This window comes from Carcharodon carcharias, chromosome 14, assembly GCF_017639515.1.
Source record: "Carcharodon carcharias isolate sCarCar2 chromosome 14, sCarCar2.pri, whole genome shotgun sequence".
Classification (NCBI taxonomy): Eukaryota; Metazoa; Chordata; class Chondrichthyes; order Lamniformes; family Lamnidae; genus Carcharodon; species Carcharodon carcharias.
The window spans coordinates 38124097-38150140 of record NC_054480.1 but is presented as its reverse complement, the minus strand read 5'-3'; the positions used below and the strand labels follow the sequence as shown (position 1 = coordinate 38150140).

The following is a 26044-nucleotide window of genomic DNA, read 5'->3' as shown; positions in this document are numbered from 1 at the left end:
GAGGATACACCAAAAGGCAAATGGATATATTGGTATAACCCTTTGTGTGTATTTATTGTGACAAATTTCTGGGAGGCATTTCTAACTCCAATTGTTGATAAGCATGACTTATATCAAGCTTCTTGTAGGCGGTTCCACCTGCCAGCTTAGCATACAGGTCTTCAATTTCTGGTATAGGGTGTCTGTCCAACTTAACTACTTTACTAAGTCAATTTGTAGTCTCCACAAATTCGAAAGCTTTGGCCTGGCTTAAGTATAGGGGATTATTGGTGCTGCCCATTCCGAGAACTGCACAGGTTGTGTAACTACCAATTTCTCTAATCTATCCAATTCGGGTCTCTATCTTTTCCCACATTGCAAAAGGTACTCGGGGGGACGGGGTAGCCCCTGGATCTTTCAGAGTTCATCTTGGGAAGCTGAGGTGTATTTTTATAGCAGTTCAGGTAGCCCACTGGCTCTCAGCTGGAAGATCTCAGCTGGAAGATCTCAGCTGGAAGATCTCAGCTGGAAGATCTCAGCTGGAAGATCTCAGCTGGAAGATCTCAGCTGGAAGATCTCAGCTGGAAGATCTCAGCCCGATTCAATTTATTTTCTTTCAGCCAGTTTCATCCAAGGAGGCTTGGCCCCTTACCTGCTACCACCATCAAAGCTAATTTTACTTGTACAAAAACAGAAAATGCTGGAAAAACTCAGCAGGTCTAACAGCATCTGTGGAGAGAAAAACAGAGTTAACATTTCGACTCCGTATGACTTTTCTTCTTCTGAACAGTCATACGGACTTGAAGCATTCAGTCTGTTTTTCTCTCCACAGATGCTGTTAGACCTGCTGAGTTTTTCTAGCATTTTCTGTTTTTGCATCAGATTTCCAGCATCCACAGAATTTTGCTTTTATCTTAGGGCAATTTTATAGATCAGCTTCCGAACTGTAAATAACCCTGCTTATGCCTTTGATTTTGAAATCTTCTCCCAATAAGTTTTCAATTTGGCTTCTGTTTCTTCCAAATTGAATTTACATTCCCCATGATTCAGGTAGTGGAAATGCTGGTATCTAACTCCATTCTGATAGGTCTATCATTCACCCTCACTGATACATGGATTGGTTCTGTTCTTCCTACCTTTAAATTACACAATGAATAATTATCTGAATCTGTTACTTCAGGCTCTTCTGCATTATGGATCTCACAGGGGTTTTTCTTTGGATTGAAAATCTGCCTGATTCTATCCTTGCAATGTCTCATGAGGTGACCGTTTCGATGATGTTAAAAACATTAGATTTTTTAAAAACTTCCATTCATTACAAGGTTGTCTGCTTCCACCTCTGTTACCATTATTCCATTTTTTACTAAGTCATTTCTTTTGATTCGTCCACAAACGGTGGCTGCCTCCCGGTTCTCATCAGAGCTGTGCATTTTCGCATCCTTCTTGGCTGGGGCTCTCCACCAAACGTGGAGTACGGCACAATTTTGCGCTCCCTGTATGGCTTTGAGTCTTTCACTGCGCTTTCCATGGCCAGTGAGATTTCTAGCACCTCTGAAAATCCAAATTTGTTTCAGACAGTAATCGCTTCTGAATTGTATCTTCATATATACCGCACACCAAACAATCTCTAAGCATATCATTTATGGATGTACCAAACTCGCAATATTCTGTTAACTGTTTCAGACTTTCCACATAACAAGCAACTGTCTCCCCAGGGCTCTATTTCTTGAGTTAAATTTGAACCATTGCATTGTTACCAAGGGCCTGGGCTGGTAATGACTCTTCACAAGGTTCACTAAGTCATCAAAACTTTTAGAATCCGGGGAACTGGATGCCGTCAAACTTCAAACCAATCCATAGGTCTTACTCCAACACATGGATGAGGATCGCTCGCCTCTTCTCCTCCCCCGCAATGTCGATAGCATGGAAAAAGAACGCAAGACATTCAACATAATGAGACCAATCAGCCGTGGTTGGGTCGAAAGGATCAAATCTTCCAAACTGCAAAATGCTTCGAGGGGGCTGCTTCAACGGTTAGGATGGAAATTCTACTTACAATTACCATGTGAGGTATGACTCAATGGATTACTTTCCTTGCCTTCTCTTGCTTTTTTTCATCCTTCCTTCCTTGCTTGCTTTTTCCTCATCACCAGTTTGTTGGATCCTGGTCATTAGTTTAGTTGGACTAGTGGATCCAGGTTGCACGCTTGTTTCGGGATGACCAAGTTGGTAGCACAGAGTAGCTCAACAGACAGTTCTTATGTAGAACACTTTCTAATTATTTACAAAGGAACTCAGCAGCTACACTTGTGTGCTTACAACTCAAACCCTGTCTCTACATTACAGACTAACTCTAGACTACTCACTACTGACTACTAAGATAGCCCACGCAACTCTGCTATTGGATATCAAGATCATGTGATCATCTGTTATAACATTCTTAAAGGTATATTACACATCAGATGACCACACAAAGGAACAAACATGTTGCCCAAATTCAATAGCTGCATTTCAATTGTATAAATTTCTATTAAGATATCTGCTAATCTAGGCCAAAAAAATCATTAGGAGTTGCAACAGCATGATTTCTGTATCTACACATACCACTCTCTTTATTATTGAGTTGGAAGAAAATATAAAATTATTAACGCTTTACTTAAAAGTAGCCACGCAATTTCTCGTCACATGAGAAACAGTGCATGCATGTTCTGTTGCTATCCTAAAATATACGTGCATCATGAATGTTTCATCTTGAATCTGCACTAGGCACTAAAATGACAGCATTCAAGAGTTAAATGATTTATAAAGGATCCTTCAATACGATGCACATCTGAAAATCGTGAGTATTGCATTTTATAAAACAATAAGTGAAACAAAATGATTAACAACATTAACTCCTGTCACCCACTCTCCCTCCCTCCCCTCCGAACTGGAATGAGCAGGGAGTGCTCAATTCAATGTTCACCATTTGCAGAAATCCGGGGTACCCGACCTCTGACGCATTTTTGTTCAGAAAGACCATTAGGGATTTCATCCTCAATAAATGAAAATAACCATAACACGAAGGATTTGCCATTGCCGACAGTAACCTAATTAAACCTGGCACTGTTATGAAGCCTGTATTCATTCTCGTTGTGTTGCGCGTGCGAGAAAACCCTGCAATGCTGCTGTTGCGTTTGATCCAAACCCTGGAGCTTCTCATTCAAAAGCGTGTGACTGTCGATCGTTGATCCCATTTACCCCCTCCCGACTAAAATCACCTCAACGTTAGACCATCGCTTCCAGATTTTAATAAGCCGTTACCAAATAGTGAAAGGTGGGGGAAAGAGGTTTTTTTTTAAAAAAAGGGTAGAATAGTCTAGCCGAACTAAATCCTCTCCAAATCCACTGAACGGCATAGATTTATAGCGCTGTCTGCGGCAGCAGATTAGACCTAGCGCCATCATGCAATGGCTGGGATCGCGGACAACGACCAAGCAACTAAAAGACAGGCACAAAGGCCATGTAGCAGAGACAATACAGGATAAAACTGATCGGATCTTCTGTTACCTTTTACAAATATATTTTTCTCTCTTTCTGTGGTAAGTTAGTTTTCCTCAGACTCTTAACACACGGACCATACCAGATATTTCCGTCAGCACTTCACCTTTTGCAAAACGTCAGTGCTGCTCACTTCCTCTCCCCCCCTTACCCCGCCCCTCACGCTCCATTTACTGTCAGCAGAACCCTGGGAACCAGAATACCGACCGTTGAACGACTGCGCCGGTGGGGGCGGGGAGGGGTGGAGGGGTGGCGAGAAGTGTACGTCCGCGCACGCGCATCAATCCTCCTCCCCGGCAGCCGGGGAGGAAAATCAGCCTCTAGGTGACGACAGAGGATTGACGGCGAAATTGACCAATCGCAGGCCGCACTCGCTGAGGTAGCCGGACGGCGCTTATGGGTAAGCCACCAATCAGTAGCCGTGGACAAGTTCGGTTGAGCTGTGGCACGTTCAACCAAACTTTTCATTGAAAGATCGCGAGCTTTCCTGCTTGCGGCTCAGGGTACAAACAAAATCTCCCGCACTTGAGGTAGGCTCGTTAGTTTAAAATTCAGTTTCTGCCTGAAAAGGTCTATTGTTTAAAACCCACCGTGTGCAAATGAATGTAAACGAAGCTCTTATATGTTCCCGTGATTTTGTAGTTGTTGATAATGTTGTTATTTACGTGGGACAAGTATTTTTTGCCCCTTGTACGTAGGCCTCGGCGACGCAGTGACTTCTCAAACCCGAGAGTCAAGGATCCTATCAAGCAGCACAACCCTTTCACTTCCATTGCTTGGACAAACTTGATTCGAATATGAAATTTGCTTTATCGCAATTTGTTTTAAAACTTCATTTTAGCGCAGGCTTTGGGCTCACGAAAAAAGAAATTACCGTTTTGGAGAAGCCTGAACATGATGTGGTTGTGTTTCTTTCAATACGTGCTAAGAAATTCTAAGACTTGATTTAATGTGTTGAAATAAGAATGCAAACAGTTGGACCCTGTACCGAAGTTAAGACATTTATTATTTTTAGTAATTGTAAAGCAGAATTTCAGCCGTCAGTTGTTCAAAATTTCTCGTTCCTTATATTTTGTGAAAAACATAATGTTTTGATTGGACAGGAGCTATGTTATTTATTGTCTTGGTTATGGGACACATTTCTTAAAATGCAGACATTCAAAGGATTATTTGCGTGTATGTACAATTTAAATGTAAGCAAACAGAATTTCCTACATACAGGCATATTTACTAGCATTTTTCAGTCCTCGTTCAGTGCTAGAAAAGCTAATGCTCAATGCTTTGCGGAATGCCAAGAGGCTTTTGAGGTGGAAGGGGGGTGTGGGGAGTGAATACAAGTTTTAAAAAAGATGGCCTAGGGAATTGGGATGAAAGCAAAGAGCTTTTTTTGTAGAAAGGATATAAACTGCTATCAAGGTGAGGGGAGTTTGAGAACACTTGATAAAGTGCCAGAACGGAAAGCTGCTGTTGGTGAACTGCGGTTAAGGAATAATGTGATCAGTAAGGAGCGTGTGATGTACAGTTGGAAGAGATTGCAGAGATGGGTTGGAATGAGGATGAAGGTGTTAAGAGCATTATGTCAGGCTGATAGATGATTGAATTGCAACACTAGGTATGTGGATGTATTTGTGTGCATGGTGATGCAGTCTCTGAATGAATTGCAATTTAGGCAGAGTAGAGGTTATCTCTATTTAAGAAATCATACTTTGCGATGATAAAATTTGGATTAGAGTTTTGATACTAGCCAGGGAGAAGTGAGAGGTTATATAAAGATGGAAGAAAGCAGACTTGGTTTAAAAAAAATCAGCAGCCAAGATGCTGCATTTCTGGACTTAACCTGATGTTCCAACTGAGATGTTGATGGAGTCAAAGCTGGACACTTGTAGGTGCTGAGAAACTGGTTTTGGCAACATAGTCTTTTATAAACTTTCAAGATGCTCAGACTTTGTTTAGACCATGCTAAGGTGCATTATATGGGTTATTGCCATTGGTTTTGCATCTTCTGTGTTTTTTGGTCCCAGATTGATAATCAGATAATGTGAGATGAACTGAATAATTTTTTCAACTGGAGGTATGGTTATGGCTTTCAGATATTGCTGTCAAGCAACTAATTTGAGGCAGAAGATTAAAGAGAGTGTGATTTTTTTTTTTAAAAAGGTTTCTGTACCACCCTTTTCAGAATACAGAAAAAGACTTGATTGTCTTGGAGCTGGGGTGCTGTAGTGTTTTAACTTAATCTGGTGTGATTAATCAGTGGTGTACACACAATCAGGTTGCATATAAAATTTAAATCTATATTCTTATTAATGTGCACATTTCTCAGAACTTGGCCTTCTAATCATTGAGGTATGCTTCTAAGTCTACAACACGACAAAATGGCAAATAAAAATATAAGTGCAAATGTAACTGAGTTGTTTGGACTTTAATGCTGATTGTTTGGAGGAGTGATCAAATTCAAAGGGGGAAGCTTAAAGGACAAAATTGATCCAATTAAAGTTTAAAAAGTAACAAATTCAATTTCAACTTTTTGTGTATTTAAATAAAATGTTTCAGCTGACCATACGCGATAATAAAAGCAAAATACTACGGATGCTGGAAATCTGAAACAAAAACAAATAGCTGGAAAAACTCAGCAGGTCTGATAGCATCTGCGGAGAGGAATACAGTTAACATTTTGAGTCCGTATGACTCTTCATCAGAACCAAGATATATAGTAATGAGGCGAAATATAAGCTGGTAAAAGGGGGTGGGACAGGTAGAGCTGGATAAAGGGCCAGTGATAGGTGGAGGCAAAGAAGACATTGTCAAAGATGTCATAGGCAAAAAGACAAAGGGGTGTTGACGGTGGTGATATTAGCTGAGGAATGTGCCAATGATGACATTAAGGGTAGAAAGCAGGACGAGCAAGTGACAGCCTGGGTGGGGTGGGGGGAAGGGATCGAAATAGGCTAAAAGGTAGAGATAAAACAATGGTTGGGAATACATTTAAAAATAATGGAAATAGGTGGGAAAAGAAACTTTTCTAAATTATAAGTTATTGGAAAGGTGGGGGGATCGGAAAGGGGGTGGGGATGGAGGAGAGAGTTCATGATCTGAAGTTGTTGAACTCAATATTAAGTCCGGAAGGCTGTAAAGTGCCTAGGCGGAAGATGAGGTGCTGTTCCTCCAGTTTGCGTCGAGTTTCACTGGAACATTGCAGCAGACCAAGGCCGGATTTGTGGGCATAAGAGCAGGGTGGTGTGTTGAAATGGCAAGCGACAGTGAGGTCTGGGTAATGCTTGCGGACAGACCGAAGGTGTTCCGCAAAGCAGTCACCCAGTCTTCGATTGGTCTTTTCAGTGTAGAGGAGACCGCAATGGGAGCAGCGAATGCAGCAGACTAAATTGAGGGAAGTGCAATTGAAGTGCTGCTTCACTTGAAAGGGGTGTTTGGGCTCTTGGACGGTGAGGAGGAGTTAAGTAAAGGGGCAGGTGTTGCACCTTCTGCGGTTGCATGGGAAGGTGCCATGGGAGGGGAATGGGTTTAGGTGTCAGAGGAATTGCGGTTGTCGGCGGGAAGAGCCTGGACAAGGGGAGAGAGAATGGAGTCAAGATAGCAAGAAATGAGTTCCCTGGGACAGGAACAGGCTGACATGATCCGTCTGTCAGGACAGTCCTGTTTGTGGATTTTGGGTAGGAGGTAAAAGCGGGCCATCCGAGGTTGGGGGACTATGAGGTTGGAAGCTGTGGAGTAATAACACAGGCAACCTATTTTTAAAAGTAAAGTCTTTTAGGGTAGAAAAACTGCTATCCTTAACCTATCTGGTGTGTATGTAACTCCAGTCCGCACCAAGCTGTTGACTCTTTAAAGTGGCCAGGTAAGCAGCTCAGTTGTGCCCAAGGCGAATAGGGATGGACAACAAATGCTGACTTGCCAGCCATACCCATATCCCGAGAATAAATTACTTAAAATTAAATTTAAATTAAGCTTGAGTTTATGGCCATCTGAAACATTATTGGAATTCCATTAAGAGTCTTGAGTACTTGGAAAGCATCTTCCCCATGATTTCTCCAGAATGATATCGGAGAACCTCCAACCTCTCATCACAGCTCAGATGTCTATACCTAGATATCCAGTTTGGCTTTTCTGCACCATCTCGATGCCTGCTATCCTTGCTGTAGTACAGTGACTAGGATTTACACATAGTATTCTGAGATATGGCTGTATCAGTTGCTTGTACAGTCACACGACCAGTTTATATTGGCAGACATTGAAAATTTCACCAATATGAGGTCTATATCTTGAATGAAGCTTGCTTATGCAGGGTACTGATTAGAATTGAGGACTAATGATGGAAATTAAGAATTAGATTTCAGCAAAATCCAATTAAGAAAATATACTATTAAGGGAATGGTAACAGTTGTAATGTTACTGGACGGGTAATGCAGAGGCATAATCTAATGTTCCCCAGACAAGTTCAAATCCCACCATGGCAGCTGTGGAATTTAAATTCAATTAATTAATAAATCAGGAATAAAATGTTGGTCTCATTAAGAACGACCATGAAATGGATAGATCTTCATAAAAGCCCTGGAAAAACTCACCAGGTCTGGCAGCATCTGCGGAGAGGAACACAGTTAACATTTCGAGTCAGTATGACTCTTCAACAGAACTTCAACAGATGCTGCCAGACCTGCTGAGTTTTTCTAGGTATTTTTATTTTTGTTTTGGATTTCCAGCATCCGCAGTTTTTTGCTTTTTTCATAAAAAGCCCATCTTGCTTAGTTTTATGTCCTTCAGAGGAGGAAATCTGTTACCTTTACCTGATCTGACCTACACGTGACTTCAAATCTACAGCAATAAGGTTTGTTCTTAACTGCCCCTTGAAATGGCCTAACAAGCCACTCATTTGATTGAAACCACTACAGAAAAAAAGCACTGTGGATATACCTACACCATGTGGACTGCAGTGGTTCAAGAAGGTGGCTCACCAACTTCCCATAGTGATGGGCAATAAATGCTGGCCTTGCCAGCGACACTCACATCCTAAACCAATTTTTAAAAAAAAAATACTTTCATAATCTGAACAGAGAATTTTGACCACTTTCTCAGATAGATATGTTCAGTGCAGTTATTTGTATGATTTCTGTTAATGCTTTGGTTTCTGATAATCTGGTTAATAGTTCTGACGATCTATAATTAACCAAAAGTTCCTGAAGGAAATGAGTAGTTTTATCAAAGCTATTATTAAAATCATTCTACAAAATAAAGTAAATGTCCCATGTGTACTGTCAGAGTACTATTGCTACTCTTGGAACAGTTGTTAACACACTGTTGACATAGTAATGCTATTGGCTATGATAATACTTCTAGCATTCATTTGGAATTTTGATCTAGTGTGTTTTCTGTTCCCAGTGGCCTTAAATGATGCATTTACTTTTTTGAATAATGTAAGTTGGAATAAGATAAAGTTCTGTGATCTAATGCAGGAATGAACTCCAAGGTAAGCATTTGAGACCTTGGTGTTGCAAAAATAAAATTCGCCTTTTGACAAAATGATTTCTTAGGACATATACATCTTATTATTTGTTATTGTCTAAATATGGCTCTAAATAATGCTATGCGGCATATTCTGTTGTAAGTACCAGTTAGCATGATCAGTGATTCTCTACTATTTGTGTAGATAATTATATTGAGTCAACAGCACAGAAACAGGTCATATAGTCCAACTGGCCAATGCTTCATAAAAGCCTCCTCCCACCCCACCTCAATCTACCCTATCAACATGTGTTCATATTTATATGCCCATTTTGGGGACCTTCTTTCAAGACATCAACCCAGAATTCCAAAATTAAGGTGATCTTAAGATTGAAGGAGGCACAAACCTCCAAATGGATCTACAAATACTTGGTGATGAAATACAGTTAACTTCAAGGGAGAAATGGTAGCTACCAAGTAGGTGGAAAGCATGCACCTTGAAAATATTGGCAGGCTGTAAATAAGTTTGGATTTGGCTTAGAAGTTTTTCTTTTACATCACTTTTAAAAAAAAAGAATGAACAATGAGGTGTAGCTAGTTGACTAAAAATCATAGAATATAGAATATTTCCGTTTAAAACTGCAATGGCTGGTTTATGATTTGCTTCGTATTTTACTTAACTTTTGCTGTGCAAAATGAAGTCTGATTAATTGCTGTTCAGTTGCACTGGTCGAAATCTATTAAATTTGTCCATCAGCTGAAATTCTTAGTACTTACTGCAGTCTGATCTGGTTTTGGGTAGTAAATGTTTTGTTAAAAACAGAAAACACTAGAAGTACATTCCGCATGTTTGGCAGCATCTGTGGGAAGAAAGAAGCAGAGTTAACATTTCAGGTTAATCCTTCAACATCATTCTGATAGAGCTGATGAAGAGTCATCAACCTCAAAAGTTAACTCAGTTTCTCTCTTCACAGATGCTGCCAGGCCTGATGAATGTTTTTTTGCATTTTCTGTTTTTATTTCAGATTTCAGCATACGCAGTATTTTGCTTTTGCATGCTTTTAATCATTCTCTGATTTGCTTTTTCTTATATTCTGATAAACTTTGAACTTCTTTGAAACAAAAAGAAAGACTTTAGCCTGTCAAGTTCATTCTGTCAAAGAATATGGAGGAATATAGTTTTAACATTTATTCAAATCTCTTGACTGATACTGCAAGAATTAGTGCATTTGTATAAACAAGAAGGTTTTCTCAGCTAAGACATTTGACTGAAATAGCAACCAAAGATTGGCTGTGTTTGCAATTACTTTTCTCTGTATCTACCCCTGCATAGATATGCTCTGAAGTTATAATTTTTCATTCAATTATCTATTTTTATATTTAAATATGTACATTATACTTATTTATTAATCTAACAATTACAGATGCACTTTCTCCTATCTGTGTATATGCCCTATTCAAATTGTCATCAAAACATTTTTGTTTCTATAAATATAAAACAGCATTTTTGTTATTGCTGTACTATAAACTTACATAAATGTTGAAGTAATTCTCCAGTAATGATCATTCATTTTGATGAACCCCAGTGAATGTTTGAGACAGTGTCTAGAATGCAAGTAAATTTATATGGCCGTTTCTATATTGTGGTTCAAGTCCCACTCCAGGATTTGAGTACCTAAATCAACACACTGTCAACAGTGCTGTCTTTTGGATGAAACATTAAACTGAGGCCGCATCTATTCTTTCAGCTGGACATAGAAGATCCCATGATTCTATTTTGAGGAAATTAATATCACAAAAACAGATTTCTGGCCATTTTCACATTGCTGTTTGTGGGAATTTGCTGTGCAAAAATTGGCTGCCACGATTTCCACATTACAACCATGACTGTCAATGTTCCCTCTAATGTACCTTCACACATTGCAGTGTGGCTACACCTGCACATATTTTAAAAGGCGTGTAGTCTGTTAGTCTCTTGTGCAACACAGTCATGAGTGCTGTGTGGCTCGCACCCATGCACCTAAGAGGAAACGTTAGTGTCTACACTTCAAAAAGTGCTTTTATGGCTGTAAAGCACTTTGGGTCATCCTGTGGTTGTGAAAGGTGCTCTATAAATGCAAGCCTTTCTCTTTGCTTTGTTTTCTAATATTTTCGATCATGTTAATTGCCAATTTAAAGATAGGATTTAGATTTTTTTAAGAGTTAAGATTTACCTTATCTTGTTTTGATTGGTCATCGGTATTTCTTTGCTTTATTTTTGTTCTACAGCTGTTTCAGAATGAGTTATACAGAAAAACCTGATGAAATTACTAAAGATGAATGGATGGAAAAACTCAATAATTTACACATCCAAAGAGCTGACATGAATCGCCTCATAATGAACTATCTAGTTACCGGTAAGACTAATGCAAAAGAACATATAGGATTTATGCATGATTTTGGAAGAGCTTTGCAATAGAAAGGCCATATTGCAGACAGCATTTTATGAACAAACCTGCTTTGCCAAAAAGACTCTTTATCTATGTTAATCCAATTAATTTTTTTCCCTGCTTTGGCTGATAATTTATAGTAAATTTTCACAAGGTTTCTTTTGAAATCAGTAAGCACTTAAAAATTGGCGTGACTGTAATGTTTGTTTCAGACTTGAGCATAGCTCAGCAAATGCATTTGTTTTTCTAATGTGGCTTTATCGATGATTTATCAATGCTTTGAGAAATGTGAGCAAATAAAAACACAAAATACACAATGTCAATGAAATATTGCTGCTATCCTTCAGAGTGTGGCAAAATAGCTCTTGGTGCTGCAGATGTTTATAACCATTAGTTTGGCTGGAGAAGCATGGTATATTGATAGAACTTCCTTACATAGTTATATTAATTTCCCTTTGAATCCACACATAACCTAAAGAAGCTACAAGAGCAAAGTACTATGGATGCTGGAAATCTGAAATAAAAACATAAAATGCTGAAGAAATACTTTGCAGATCTGCCAGCAACTGTGGAAAGAGAAACTTAGTTAACGTTTTGGCTCGGTGTCTTCATCAGTTCTCAAAGTTCTGATGAAAGGTCACCGACCAGGAATGTTAACTCTATTTCTCTCTCCATAGATGCTGCCAGACCTGAATAGTAGAAGTTACTTGTGTTGTTCTACATTTTATTTTGGTAGAAGGGTCGCAACCACCACCTGCCTTTTCCACTAATCCAAAGTCATCTGCAGTGAGTTCAACTTAATTTTTGTGATTGAACAATAATCAAAATTTTAAAATCAAACTTTTAGAATATGTACTACATTTCAGTTATGCATCCTTGATGGTTTGTTCTGAGGTTAAGCTTGCCTTGGCCAATATATGGTCAGTGCTGTGTGAGATAGAATGATCACACAGAAACGAATGAGAACACAATTTCAAACTAGAGTAAGCTGTGCACCAAAATTTAAAGATGCTTGCCCATGATGCTTTTTAGCAGCCTTTCAGTATGAGTAGAAAATCAATCACTGCTGCATAAAATAAAAAATCAGATTAATCAAGAAAAAAGAACAAGTAACAAAGGATTGAGATGGAGTAGGAAAGAACCTGATGTTATTTTGAATCTAGATACTCTTGGGATTACTACATTCAAGTTTAGTTGAAGCTATATCAGATATGCTTTGATATGGTAGTTTCAAATTATAAAAAGGGGACAGGCTATGGATGCGCTAGCCATGGGAATGGGAAATATGATTGGGCACCACGCAGTCAGCAGAGAGTCTCTTGTTATGTTACGTTATGGTGACGCAATGGAGTGGTGGATACGGAAAGGCCACAGTTCAAGTTATGTATTCTTTCAAAGTGTAGCTGCATGAGATGCATGGAATTTAAGTCACTGATACTGTGGGAAGTTATGCGAGCTGAAAAATCATCAAATTTCATGTGAAAACTTTAGGAATAATTAAATCTAGTAATATTTTGTGAAAACTTTCCTAGATAATTTACAATCTACCTGCTAATATAGTTATAATTTATTTATGTATAATTTGTTTCAGAAGGATTTAAGGAAGCAGCAGAAAAATTTAGAGTGGAATCTGGTATAGAACCTAGTGTTGACCTGGACACCCTTGACGAGCGTATTAAAATTCGCGAGGTGATACTTAATGGACAAATTCAAGAGGCCATTGCACTAATCAATAGTCTGCATCCAGAGCTGTTGGACACAAATCGTTATCTTTACTTCCACTTACAGGTAGGGAAATCTTCACATCCAAATATTAAAACAAAGGTTGGTGATTGCGTCGAAATCGTGGACCTATTTGTTTGAAAATTACAAATAGCATTAGTTAGAACATGCATTTATAAATTTGATTCATGTATATTCAGGCATAATTCAGACTACAATACACATCTTAATTATACAAAAAGTAAATTTTGAGGCTCCTTGACTCCTTTTTCCTTGTAAACTACAGTCTCGTCTCCAACTCCTCTTTTCCCTCCAAACTCCTTAAAAGTTTTGTTGCCTCCCAAATCCTTGTCTACTTTCAAGCAATTCCATGTATGAATTCCTCCAACCAGATTTCTGACCCAGGACTGAAACAACCCTCAATGTCACAAATGTTGCTCTTAGTGATGGTGATCTTTATCAATTATCCTTCCTCATCCTTCTTGACCTATCTTCAGCCTTCAACACTGCCGGACACACCATTCTCTTCCAATGCCTCTACTCTGCCATCCAGCTGGGTGGAACTGTCCTTGCTTGGTAGCATTCTTGCCTATCAAATCAGAGAATCACCTGCAATGGCTTCTTATCCCAATCCTACATTGTTACTACTTGGGTCCCCAGGGGTCTATCCTTTGCCCCCTCCATTTTTGCATCTACAGACTGCCTAATGATTACATCACCTGTAAATACAGAATCGGTTTTCACAAATATTCTTATGACATTCGGCTGAATCTCGCCTCCACCTCTCTTGATCTATCCATTGCCTCTAAATTGTCAGACTGCTTATCTGACATTGAGTACTGGATGAGCAGAAATTTCCTCCAACTTAATATCGGGAAGACCAAAGCCATTGTCTTTGGTCTTCACCACAGTATCTTTACAGTGCAGAAGGAGGCCATTTGATCATTGAGTCTGCACTAGCTCGCTGAAAGAGCATTCAACCTAGTCCCACTCCCCTGCCTTCTCCCCGCAACCTTGCACATTCTCTCTCTTCAGGTAGCATTCCAATTCCTTTTTGAATACTTCAATCAAATCTGCCTCCACCACCCTTTCAGGAAGTTTGTTCCAGACTCCAACCACCCTCTGGGTGAAAAAAATCTTTCCTTGTGTCACATTTACCTCTTTTGCTAATTATTTTGAACCTGTGCCCTCTAGTTCTTGATGTTCTCTTGTGCGATCAGTTTCTCACTATTTAACCTGTCTATACCCCTCAGGATCTTGAATACCTCTGTCAAGTTTCCTCTCAGCCTTCTTTTCTCCAAGGAAAACACCCCAGAATTTCCAATCTGTCCTCCTAGTTACAATTCTTCACCCCAGGAACCATTCTTGTGAATCTCCTCTGTATTCTCTCCAATCCCTTCACATCCTCCCTCAAGTATGACGCCCAGACTTGGACAGAGTACTCCAGATGAGGCCTTACTAGTGTCTTATACAAGTTCAACATGACCTCCTTACTTTTGTACTCAGTGCCCCTATTAATAAAGCCTAAGATACTATCTGCTTTATTAACTGCTCTCTCAACATGCCCTGCCATTTTTAATGACCTATGTACGTATACACCGAGGTCCATCTGTTCCTGCACTTCCTCTAGAGGCTCCCTTTATTTTATACTATTTCACCATACCTTTCCTGCCAAAGCGAATCATCTCACACTTCTCTGCATTGAACTTCATCTGCCACTTGTCTGTCTAATCCACCAACATGTCTATGTCCTTTTGAAGTTCAGGACTATCCCCGTCACAATTGACAACATTTCCAATCTTTGTATCACCTGCAACTTTTGAAATCATGCCCTGCACACCACAATTTAGATCATTAATATATACCAGGAAGAGTATGGGCCCCAGCACTGACCCCTGAGGAATGCCACTACAAACCTTCCTCCAATCTGAAAAACAACTATTTATCACTGTCACTCAGCCAATTTCTTTTCCAAGTGCCTACTTTGCGTACTTTCCCTTTTATTCCATGACCTAGAAATTTGCTCACAAGTCTGTTGTGTGGCACTGTATCAAATTCCTTTTGAAAATCCATATATACCACATCAACAGCATTTCTTTTATCAACCTTCTCTGTTACCTCCTCAGAAAACTGAGTTAGTTAAACATGATTTTCCCTTGATGAACCCATGCTGGCTTTCCTTAATTATCCTGCACTTGTCTAAGTGACTACTGATTTTATCCCACACTATAATTTCTAGACGTTTCCCTACCACTTGAGGTCAAACTGACTGGCCAGTTTTATCTTTGCACCCCTTTTTGAACAAGGTTGTAACATTTGCAGTTCTCCAATCCCCTGGCACCTCCCTGTGTCTAAGGAAAACTGGAAGATTATCACTAGTGCCTTTGCTGTTTCCACTCTCACTTCCCTCAATACCCTTAGATGCATCACATCCGGTCCTGTTATCTTATCTATTTTAAGATACCTTTCCAACATCTCCTCCTCTCAACTGTAAGTTCTTCTACTGTATCAGTTACCTCCTCTCTCAGCTTGGCCTGGGTAGCAAGTTCTTCCTTTGTAAAGACAGATGCAAAGTACTCCTTCAACACCTCTACTATTTTTTCAGCCTCTGCATGCAAGGCCCCTTTTTTGTCCCTAATTGGCCCTACTCTTTCTTTTACCACCCTTTTATTATTTACATGCTTATAGAAGACCTTGGGATTCCCTTTTATGTTTGCTGCCAGTCTCTCTTCATGCTCTCTCCTTACTTTTCTTATTAATTTCTTCACTTCCCCTCTGGCCCTTCTATATTCAGCCTGATTCTCCACTGTATTTTCTACCTGACATCTGTTGTACACACACTTCTTTCTTTTCATCTTTACCTCTATCTCTCTCGTCATCCAGGGCACGGCACTCTGGATTCATTTGACCTACCTTTTCCCCTTTGAGGGAATATACCTTGACATTGCCTGCAATACCTTTTCTTTGAAGGTGGCCCCATTGTTCAGCCACTGTTTTCTGCTAACATTTGGTTGCAACTCATTTGACTCATCTCATCAAAGTTTGTTTTCCCCAAATTAATTACCCCTGCTTTGGGTTGTCCTCTGTCCTTTTCTGTCATTAACCTAAACCTTATGGCACGATGGTCACTGTCCCCTAGAGGCTCTCCCACTGATATTTGATCCACTTGGGCCAACCCATACCCCAGAACCAGGTCCAAAAGTGCATGTCCTCTTGTTGAACTGGCAATATACTACTGTAGAAAATTATCGTGAACGCATTCCAGGAACTCTCGTCTTTCTTGACCTTTTGTACTATTCCTATCCCAGTCTATATTTCAATAATTGAAGCCCCCCGTTATGCTAACTCTATAACTCTTGCACCTTTCCATAATTTCTTCGCAAATTTGTTTCTCCATATCCCTTCCATTAGTTGGTGGTCTCTATACCACACCAGTCACTGTTATTGTACCTTTCCCATTCCTTACCTCTAGCCAGAGAGATCCGCTCTGACCCCTCTGGGACATCCTCTCTCTTCAGCATTATAATGCAATCTTTAACCAATATTGCCACTCTTTCCCCCCCCCCCCCCCCCTTTCCTTCCTTTCCTGTCTCTCCTAAACACCTTGTACCCAGGTATATTTAACGCCCAGTCCTACCCTTCTTTGAGCCAGGCCTCTGCTATAGCAATAATATCATAATTCCATTTGCCAGCCTGTGCCTACAGTTCACCAATCTTATTAATCACACTCGGTACATTCACATACATGCGCATTAGCCCTGATTTAGGCATTTTTACTTGCTGCTCATCTGACCCCATCTAATGACTTACTGTTGCCTATTCTAATTCTATCAAACTCCCCAAGCATTCTATCTACCTTGATGCAACTCTCTGATATATCCTCCTTATCAGTTGATGCTTCACTACTTCCCACAGCTAGATTTTCTCCTTTACATTCTGAATTTCCCCCTCCCAATCTAATTTAAACTCTCCCCAACAGCACTAGCAAACCTCCCCGCGGGGACACTGGTCCCAATCCTGTTAAGGTGTAACCTATCCTTCTTGTACAGGTCCCACCTGCCCAAGAACTGATTCCAATGCCTCAGAAATCTAAAGACCTCTCTCCTACTCTATTTCTCCACTTGTTGAACTGCTCAATCTTCCTATTCTTATGTATACTAGCATGTGGCACTGGCAGTAATCCTGAGATTACTGCTCCTGAGGTCCTGCTTTTTAATTCCCTTCCTAACTCCCTAAAACCTGCTTTGAGGACCTCACCCCTTTTCTTACCTATGTCTTTGGTCCCAATGTGGACTATGACCTCTGGCTGTTCACCCGCCCCCAAATGAATGTCCTGCAGCCGCTCTGTGAGATTCTTGACCCTGGCACCAAGAGAGGCAACATACCATCCTGGAGTCACGTCTATGGCCACAGAAATGCCCGCCTGCTCCCCGAACTATTGGATCCTTCGCTACTGTAACACTTCCACTCTTCCTCATCCCCTCCTGTGCAGCTGAGGCACCTGTGATGCCATTGACTTGGCTGTTACTACAGTCCTCTGTGGAACAATCTCGCTCACCAGTATCCAACTTGGAAAAGCAGTTAGAGAGCAAGATTGCCTCGGGATTCCTGCACTACTACTTGTTTCTCTTAGATACTCTGGCAGTCACCCATTCCCTCTCTGCCTGTGTAATTTTTAGCTGTGATGCAACCATCCCTCTAACTGTGTTGTCCACGTAATCCTCAGCCTAATGGATGCACCAAAGTGACTCCAGCCGCTGCTCAAGCTCCGCAACTCAGAGCACAAGTTTCTGCAGCTGGTGACACTTTCTGTAGATGTAGTCATTGAGGGCACTTCGTGCCTGCATGACTTCCCACATCCCTCAAGATGCGCATTCCACATGGCCGAGCTGCACTAGTATACCTTATACTTTGTATAAAGTATTTTTAACAGTGCTTACTCATTTATTTTAATTATTATCTCAATTTAGAATAATTCCTGTATATACTACAATTTACTGTGTTTATCTCAGCCTCGCCCCTTTTCGCTCTCTTTTTACTCTCCGACTCCACTCTGTCTTGCCCCTTCTCGTGCTCTTTTAATTCTCCGACTCCATTCTAAGGCCACCAACGCCATCTCCTTCCTTGGCAACTTTTTAATGCATTCGTTGGGTGTGGACATCGCTGGTAAGGCTAGCTTTTATTGCTCTTGAGAAGTTGGTGGTGAGCTGTCTGTTTGAATCAACTGTGTGGCTTGCTAGGCCATTTCAGAGGGCAGTTAAGACTCAATCACATTGCTGTGGGCCTTGAGTCAACATGTAGGCAACATAAGGATAGCAGATTTCCTTCCCTAAATAAATTTGTGCACAGATAGGATTTTACAAAAATCCAATAATTTTATCATCATTATTACTAATGCTAGCTTTTTGTGCCACAGTGGGATTTGAATTCATGTCTCCAGATCACTATCGCAGTAATACCGCCATTATGCGACTATACTCTGTACTGTGAAGCTGAACCGGACTGTTCTCAATTTTGGTGTCATATTTGACCTCGAGCTGAGCTTCCAATGACATATCAATTGTTGTGAAAAAAACCTATTTTCACATCACCTTACTCCATCTCTGCCTTAATTTATCTGCTGCTGAAATTCTCATCCACGCATTTGTTAACTATAGACTGGACTATTCTAGTGCATTCCTGGCTGGCCTCCCACATTTTACCCTCCATAAACTGAGGTCATCCAAATCTCTCTTGTCTGTATCCTGAATTACACCAGCTCCCATTAACCCATCACCAATGTTCCCTCTAGGGCATGGGTGACAGCCCAGAAACAAGCATGTTGTTCTCAACATCAAGCTTGAGCCTGGATGGGGCTGAGCACTAAACCCTCTACAATAAAAGTGTGAGCAACTGGAGGAGCAGTGAGCTTGGGCTGGGGGTTTGGGGATAGGAGAGGGAAGTATGTTTCAAAGTGAGAATGGGTGGGAAACAAGGAGGTGGACATGACATCAGATTCTTGGGAGAGACTGAGCTTCACATTCACTGGGGAGAGACTTGGGAAAATCCCCCAATATCTGATTGGTCTACTGCTGACCTTGATGAAAGTCATGGGGCCATCAATGGATTCCAGCGAGACTCGGGATTGCTCCCTATTCAGCAGCATTCAATGGCTTGTAACTTAGCCTGGAGCAGAATGAAAGACCACAGCAGCTGTACACCATGGAAAGGCTCACCTTGGTCATATAAATACACACAGCCTGGGGTGAAGTTGAGTTATTTAGTCTAAATGAGCAGCTTGTGCTTTCTGACGTGCATATTTATGAAGAAGGTTTTGTTATTGATCATGTATATAGAGCATGGCCAATGGACACCTCCCTTAATCAGTGATTTGGCAACATATACCAGCCTGGAAATTGCAGATTAATTAAACCTGTCTAGATGAATGGATGAGTGACCAGATTGTTTGTGTTTCATTTCATTGTTTGCTAAGATAATTGGAATTTAATGATATGATAATCCAAGATTTTTAAATTGTGATCATCCTCTCTGCTCCTGTTGCATTTCATCATCTCCCCTTGAAGTGTGAAGTTGTGTCAGGAAAGGTGTGGGATGCATGAGGATAAGAGGAATGGGACAGACGGGAGAAAGGTTTTAATGGCATACGCAAAAAGAAGAAGAGTGCAGCTAGTGATCAGAGTTAGAATGCGACATGGGTGAGTAAAGGTAGGCTGGGACGGATGGATACTGGAGGAGATGGAGACTGGGACAGGTAGCAGCTAGAGGGCATGGAATCTGGGACGGATGGGTAATGAGGACGGTGCAGAATGGGACAGGAGAGCATTAGAATGGGATGGTGGGAGCTGGAGGAGAGAGGCAGAATGGGACAGGTGGAATATGGAGGAGAGGGAGAGTGGGACATGCGGGAGCTGAGGAGAAGGGAAGAATTGGACAAGTGGTATATGGAAGAGAGGGAGACTGGGGTGGGTGGCTGCAGGAGAGGAGCAGAATGGGACTAGTGAAAAAAGCAATATTTCCTTGAAGGTTACAAGCAACTCAAAACATACTGTGCCTTGAAATAAACAGGCTGTTCCCAACTTAGTGAAATTTACAGTGACTTTTAAATGTAAGCTGCCTGTTAACTAAAAAATAAGTGCTTATAGGAATTTGTAGCCTGCCCAGTACAAAAAAAAGTTAGGTGCAATATTGACTATCACCTCTGTGTTCACTGACCCACATTGGCTCCTGGTTAGCAAGGCTTGATTGTTAAAATTCTCATCCTTGTTTTCAAATCCCTCTATCGCCTCACCACTCTCAACCTCTGTGATCACCTCCAGCAGTTCCTCTAACTCTTTTTCCTCTTGAGTGTACCTGATTTTAATTGCTGCACCACTTGAGACCATGTCTTTAACTGCCAAGGCTCCTTGAAACTGAGCTCTTTGACCAAGCTTTTGGTCATCTGCCATAATATCTCCTCATATGGCTTAGTGAAGCACCTTGGAATGTTTTGCTACATTAAGGGGTGCTATGTAAATGCAAGTAGTGATATAGTAAGAAAAACAGAAAATGCTGGAAATACTCAGCAGGCCTAACAGCATCTGTGGAGAGAAAAACAGAGTTAATGTTTCAAGTCCAAATGACTTCTTCAGAGCTGGTTAGTGATACCTTGTTGAGTGGGAACCAAATTGCAGCAAGACAAATTAAAGAATAGGAATCTAAAAGCTGCACTCTTGTTCAGCAAAAAATGTTCCATAATGCGGTGGTCTGTATTTATTGCTAGATCTCATTCAATCAGAGTGTAAAGATGAAATTGACCTAGGGTAAGATTAGTCTGATAGGAACAAGAGTAGGTCATTCAGCCCCTTGAGCTTGCTCCACATTCATCACCAAAAAAAATGAGCTCCATCAAGAAAGCTGAGCAATCATTTTTGGTCTGTCCGCCTCAGCCAAAGCAAGGTAAAGTTTTTTTTATAAAGTACATGATTTAAAATGAATAATTACATGGAATGAGGGTAGGATAAATCCTTACTGACTGGATGGCAGCAGCATTGGCAAACTTCTGTTTTGTTTTCATTGAAATCTAATGAAGGAAAATGAATTGCAATCATACCTGACTTGTATTCAGTAAATAATTTTCCTTAATCACTGTAATTATCTAAGAGTGCATTAGTTTTAAATATTTGCAGAGGAGTACAGCTAGTTTATTATATTATCCCTTCACCTCTGGGATCATGCCTTCTCTGGCAACTGAACATGTTCTAAACAAGTTTGAGCAATATTCCTCTATTTCTTAGTGCTTGTGAATCATCAGTCAAAAATATTTATGATTTGGTAAGCTTGTAAAGATGAATGTTGAAATAGGTGCCAGCGTTTTGATGTTGGAGTTAGACACGTTAGAATGTAGTAGAGGGAAATCTTATGCCTATGATAGTTTGACGTGAATGTTTGATCTATTTTGTACTGACTTTTTGTTCATATTTGAGCTTAAGTATTTTTCCAGTGGAATTTCCATGTGTTTTAGATTAAATATTTATATGGCTGTAAACTCTTTTTCAAAATTTATTGCACTTCACTGAAGCTTGCATGCTGAAATTCAGACAAATCTGATCCATATTTTTATTTTCAACATAACATTTGAACTTTGAGTCATCATTATTTGTGGAAACTTTACAGGTACATCATGCTTTTATTTCTGCATACTGTTGTACAGTGGTATAAACAGCTAGTTTCTTGATGCAAAAAATTTAAGGTGAGCAATTAAAACATTTTGACCAGGTTACAGGGGCCACAAGATCTTGTGGCGCAGTGGTTAGCGTCCCAGTCTCTGAGCCAGAAGGTTCGGGTTCGAGTTCCGCCCCTGGACTTTGGTGGCCAAGGAAGGTGCATTCATACTGTGGTCAAGCAGGTTGTGTATCAACTTGTAAATCATTTCATGTGATGAAAAGAATATTGGAGCCTCTCCCATCACTTTCCATAGATCCAGACTACAACATGCATATAAAAGTGCATGTTGCCACAGCAATTCAGACTCCCTAAGCGAACTATAACACACCACCACTGGGACTATAACATTTTTTGTGTTGACATGAAGGGGTTTGATCTGTAGTTTATGTAAGTTACCTGTTTTACTGATTTGATTCATGTTCATAAATATTAATAGCTGATTAACAAATTACTACATTACCAGAGCACTTACGTACAAACGTGTGAATATTAAATGCCATATTTATTGGGTCAAATGCTACTTGTAGCAGTCAATGCTGCATTTTATTCCAAACTTCAGATTTATCTAAAACTCACCACTCTATAGACTTACGATTTTGCCGCTTGAACTGTTGTGATAATAGACTGAAGCATTACTGAAATATTATTTGCACTCCTGCCTGTAGTTTAGATTGTGCATCCCATAATGAAAAAATGCAAGTACTTGTATGGCACTAATTTGCAGTGGAATTTATGGGAACAGATCATCACAACAACAGTTTATTTGTATAATATCCTCAACATAGTAAAACACCTCAAGGGGTTTCAGAGGAGCAATATAAACCAGAGTTTAACACCAAGCCACATATGGAGATATTAGGTTAGATGACCAAAAGTTTGGTCAGAGAGGTAGATTTAATGGGTGAAATACAGGAGGAAAGTGAGGTAGAGCGGTATGAGGGGAGAGAATTTCAGAGTTTAGGGCTTAGGCAACTGAAGGTGCAGTCATCAGTGGTGGAGCGGTTAAAATCGGCAGAGACCAGAATTGGATAAGTGCAGATATCTTGAAAGGCTTTGGAGCTGATGGAGATTACAGAGAAAGGGAGTGTCAGAGCTATGAAGGTATTTCAAAACAAGGATGAGAACCTTAAAATTATTATGTTGCTTGACTGGGAACCAGTGTCAGTCAACAAGCACAGGGTTGATAGGTGAATGGTGCAAGTTAAGGATGGCCTCAAGTTTGCAAAGGCTAGAATGTGGGAGACCAGCCAAGAGTACATTAGAATGGTCAGTCTAGAGATAACAAAGGCATGAATGTGAGTTTCATCAACAGACAAGCTAAGATGGGCGAAAGTTGGCCAATGTTACAGAAGTGGAATTAGGCAGTCTTAGTGGGAATATATGGTTGGAAGCTCATCTTGAGGTTAAATATGACACCAAAATTGCAACAGCTTGGTTTAGTCCCAGTCTGTCATCGGTAGCTAGGAAATGGAGTTTTCGAGTCGGGACCAAAAACAATAGCTTCAGTCTTTCCCGTATTTAATTGGAGGAAAATATCTAGTACTAGATATCTGATGAGCAGTCTGATAATTTAACAATAGTGGAGGAGTGGAGGGAGGGAATGGTGAGGTGGAACTGGGTGTTGTCAATGTATGTATGTGTGAAAGCTAATGCTGTACTTTCAGATAATGCCACCAAGGGCAGAATGTAGATAGGAGGGCACCAAGAATTGATCCTTGTGGGACACCAGAGTTAAAAGGTGTGGGAGTGAGAAGAGAGGCTATTGCATGTGATACTTTGGCTACAGTTAGTTAGGTCAGAATGGAACCAGCTGAGAGCAGTCCCAACCAGCTGGACAACAGTTTCAAGCTGCTGGATAAAGAGGATGTGCTCAACCATGTCAAACAGGTCAAGAAGGATGAGGGGAGTTTTCTGTTGTCAGTGTTGCATTGGATATCATTTGTTACATTGATAAGAGTCATTTGTTATTGTGCCAAGGGAGGAAACCTGATTGGTGAGATACAAACATGGAGCTCTGGAAAATATGGGAATGGAGACGACAGCACATTCAAGGACTCATAATTTTATACATTTCTGTTGGATCCCCCTTTAGCCTCCTCTGTTCCACACAAGCCTATCCCAGCTTTCCACCTGGCTAAAATTCTCTTGTCCTGGCAGCATCCTCGTAAATCTCTGTAGCCTCTCTAGTACTGAGGAGGCGCTGCATTGTCAGAGATTACATCTTTCAGTTGTGATGTTAAACAAGGGCCTTGTCTGCTCTCTCGGGTGGATGAAAAAGTTAGAATTACATCGAATATGTACCACACAAACAGGCCATTCAGCCCAACTAGTCTATGCTGGCCTTTTAGACTCTGTTCAAGCCTTCTCCCTCATGATCTCACTCAATATCCATTGATACTGTTTCGAAAGACAGCAGTGTGCTTATCCCCAGCGTCTTGACCAATCTTTATCCTTCCAAGTAACATCACTAAAACAGATTATCTGGTCATTAACACTTTGCTGTCCATGGGAGCTTACTTGGCGTAAATTGACTCCTGCATTTCCTACACTTCTATATTGGATATACTTTAAAAAGTACTTAATTGGCTGGAAAAAGCATTGGAACACCCTATAGTCATGAAAGACGCTATATAAATGTAAGATTTTTCCCTTTTTATAAGATCTGTTTTGACTTCAAGTGAATAAAGCATCATGTCTTCAGACCTCATTTTGAGTGGGATTCAGAAACACTTTGGAGAAGAAAGATATTGGAGCTAGAGCGGTAGTTTGCATGGACAGTGGGATCGAGGATTTGTGTTTTGAGGAGAGGAGTAATGATGGAAGGTTTGGGAGAGAGAGGGACAACACCTGAAAGAACTGTTAACAATATTGGCTACCATAGGACATAACATAGACAAGCCTTTTCTGTTTTGTAGCCATCCAAGCCATGTTTTTAAAAAAAAAATACAAAATACAGTGGATGCTGGAAATTTGAAATGAAACAAAATTCTGGAAATAATGGCATACCTGGCAGAATCTATAGAGAGGGAAGCAATTTGTGTTTCAGATTGATTACTTTTTTTCGGAACTGGATAACATTAGAAATATCTTAAACCATCACATCTCTACCTCTCTTTAGTTCTGAAAAAGAGTCATATGGACATGGAATGTTAACTCTGTTTTTCTCTCTACAAGTGCTGCCAGACCTGCTGAGTTTTCCCAGCATTTTCTGTTTTCATTTTAGGTTAGAAACGTAGTAGATTTTAAGCAAATAGAGGCAGGAAAAGTGGGAGGAGGGTGTGGGGGAAGAACAAAATGGAAGGTATATGATACAGTAGGAAAAGACAAGAGAGATTAAATGATTAAAGGGTTGATGGTGCAAGGTAAACAAAAAATGTAGATAATGGGAAAATCAAAAAACAAAAGAAATGTAAATGGGAAAGGCCGAATCATAATCAACAGATCCCATATAAAAATAAAAAACACAGAAAAGGTTGGGGGAGGTGCTGAAATGTTGAGTCCATAAAGCTGTGAAATGCCCAATCGAAAGATAAACTGTTGTTCCTTAATCACACATTGAGCTTCATTGGAACAGTATAAGGAGGCTGAGGACAGAGAGCTCAGATTGGGATTGTGATAGAGAATTAAAATGCTAGGTAACCAGAGATTTGGGTATCACACTTGCAGACTGAATGGAGGTGTGCTGCAAAGTGGACATTTAATCCATGTTTGGTCTCTCCAGTGTAAAGGAGACCACACCGTGAGAAGCAAACCCACAGTACTAAATTGAAAGTAGTACAAGTGAATTGCTGATTGATCTGGGACCTTTAATGCTGAGAAAGGAAGCGGTAACAGGTCAGTTGTTGCATCTCCTGCACTTGTATGAGCAGGCGCCGTGGGAAGGGGAGGAGGCATTGGGGTGATTGAGTAGTGGTCCAAGTATCATGAAGGGAACAGTTCCTTCTGAATGCTTGAAGCGGAGACAACAGGAAGATGGGTTTCCAGTAGCATCATGCTGGAGATGAAAGAAATGGCAGAGGATAATCCATTGAATGTGGAGGCTGGTAGGATGGAGTTTAAGAATAAGAAGAACTCTTATCGCTCTGTAGTGGGTGCGTTGGGTGGGAGTGAGAAACTCTCTTTTCTCGTTCTACAGATGCTGCCAGACCTGCTGAGTATTTCCTTCACTTTTGTGTTTTTTTGGAAGACCTCTCCCTATGTCTTATCTTTAGTTA

At 40.4% G+C, this 26044-nt stretch overlaps 2 protein-coding genes across 4 annotated transcripts in view; one reads left to right on the top strand and one right to left on the bottom strand.

The window, feature by feature from the left end:
- LOC121286855 (dnaJ homolog subfamily C member 5) overlaps positions 1-3659 on the bottom strand; it is an 85712-nt gene extending 82053 nt beyond the window's left edge. For both annotated transcript variants that reach the window (XM_041203998.1, XM_041203997.1), the window contains exon 1: positions 3529-3659. The gene's annotated coding sequence lies outside the window, so the exon portion shown is untranslated. The remainder of the gene's footprint in view (positions 1-3528) is intronic.
- A 280-nt stretch (positions 3660-3939) lies between these two features.
- The window catches only part of LOC121287361 (glucose-induced degradation protein 8 homolog), a 36560-nt gene continuing 14455 nt past the window's right edge, over positions 3940-26044 (top strand). The window contains exons 1-3 of one of the 2 annotated variants that reach the window (XM_041205164.1): positions 3940-4049; positions 11245-11372; positions 13000-13193. In XM_041205164.1, coding sequence (XP_041061098.1) covers positions 11255-11372; positions 13000-13193 — 312 coding nt within the window. In that variant the 5' untranslated portion in view covers positions 3940-4049; positions 11245-11254. Of the gene's footprint in view, positions 4050-11244; positions 11373-12996; positions 13194-26044 lie in introns of both variants that reach the window. The other variant, XM_041205162.1, reaches the window with a different exon arrangement.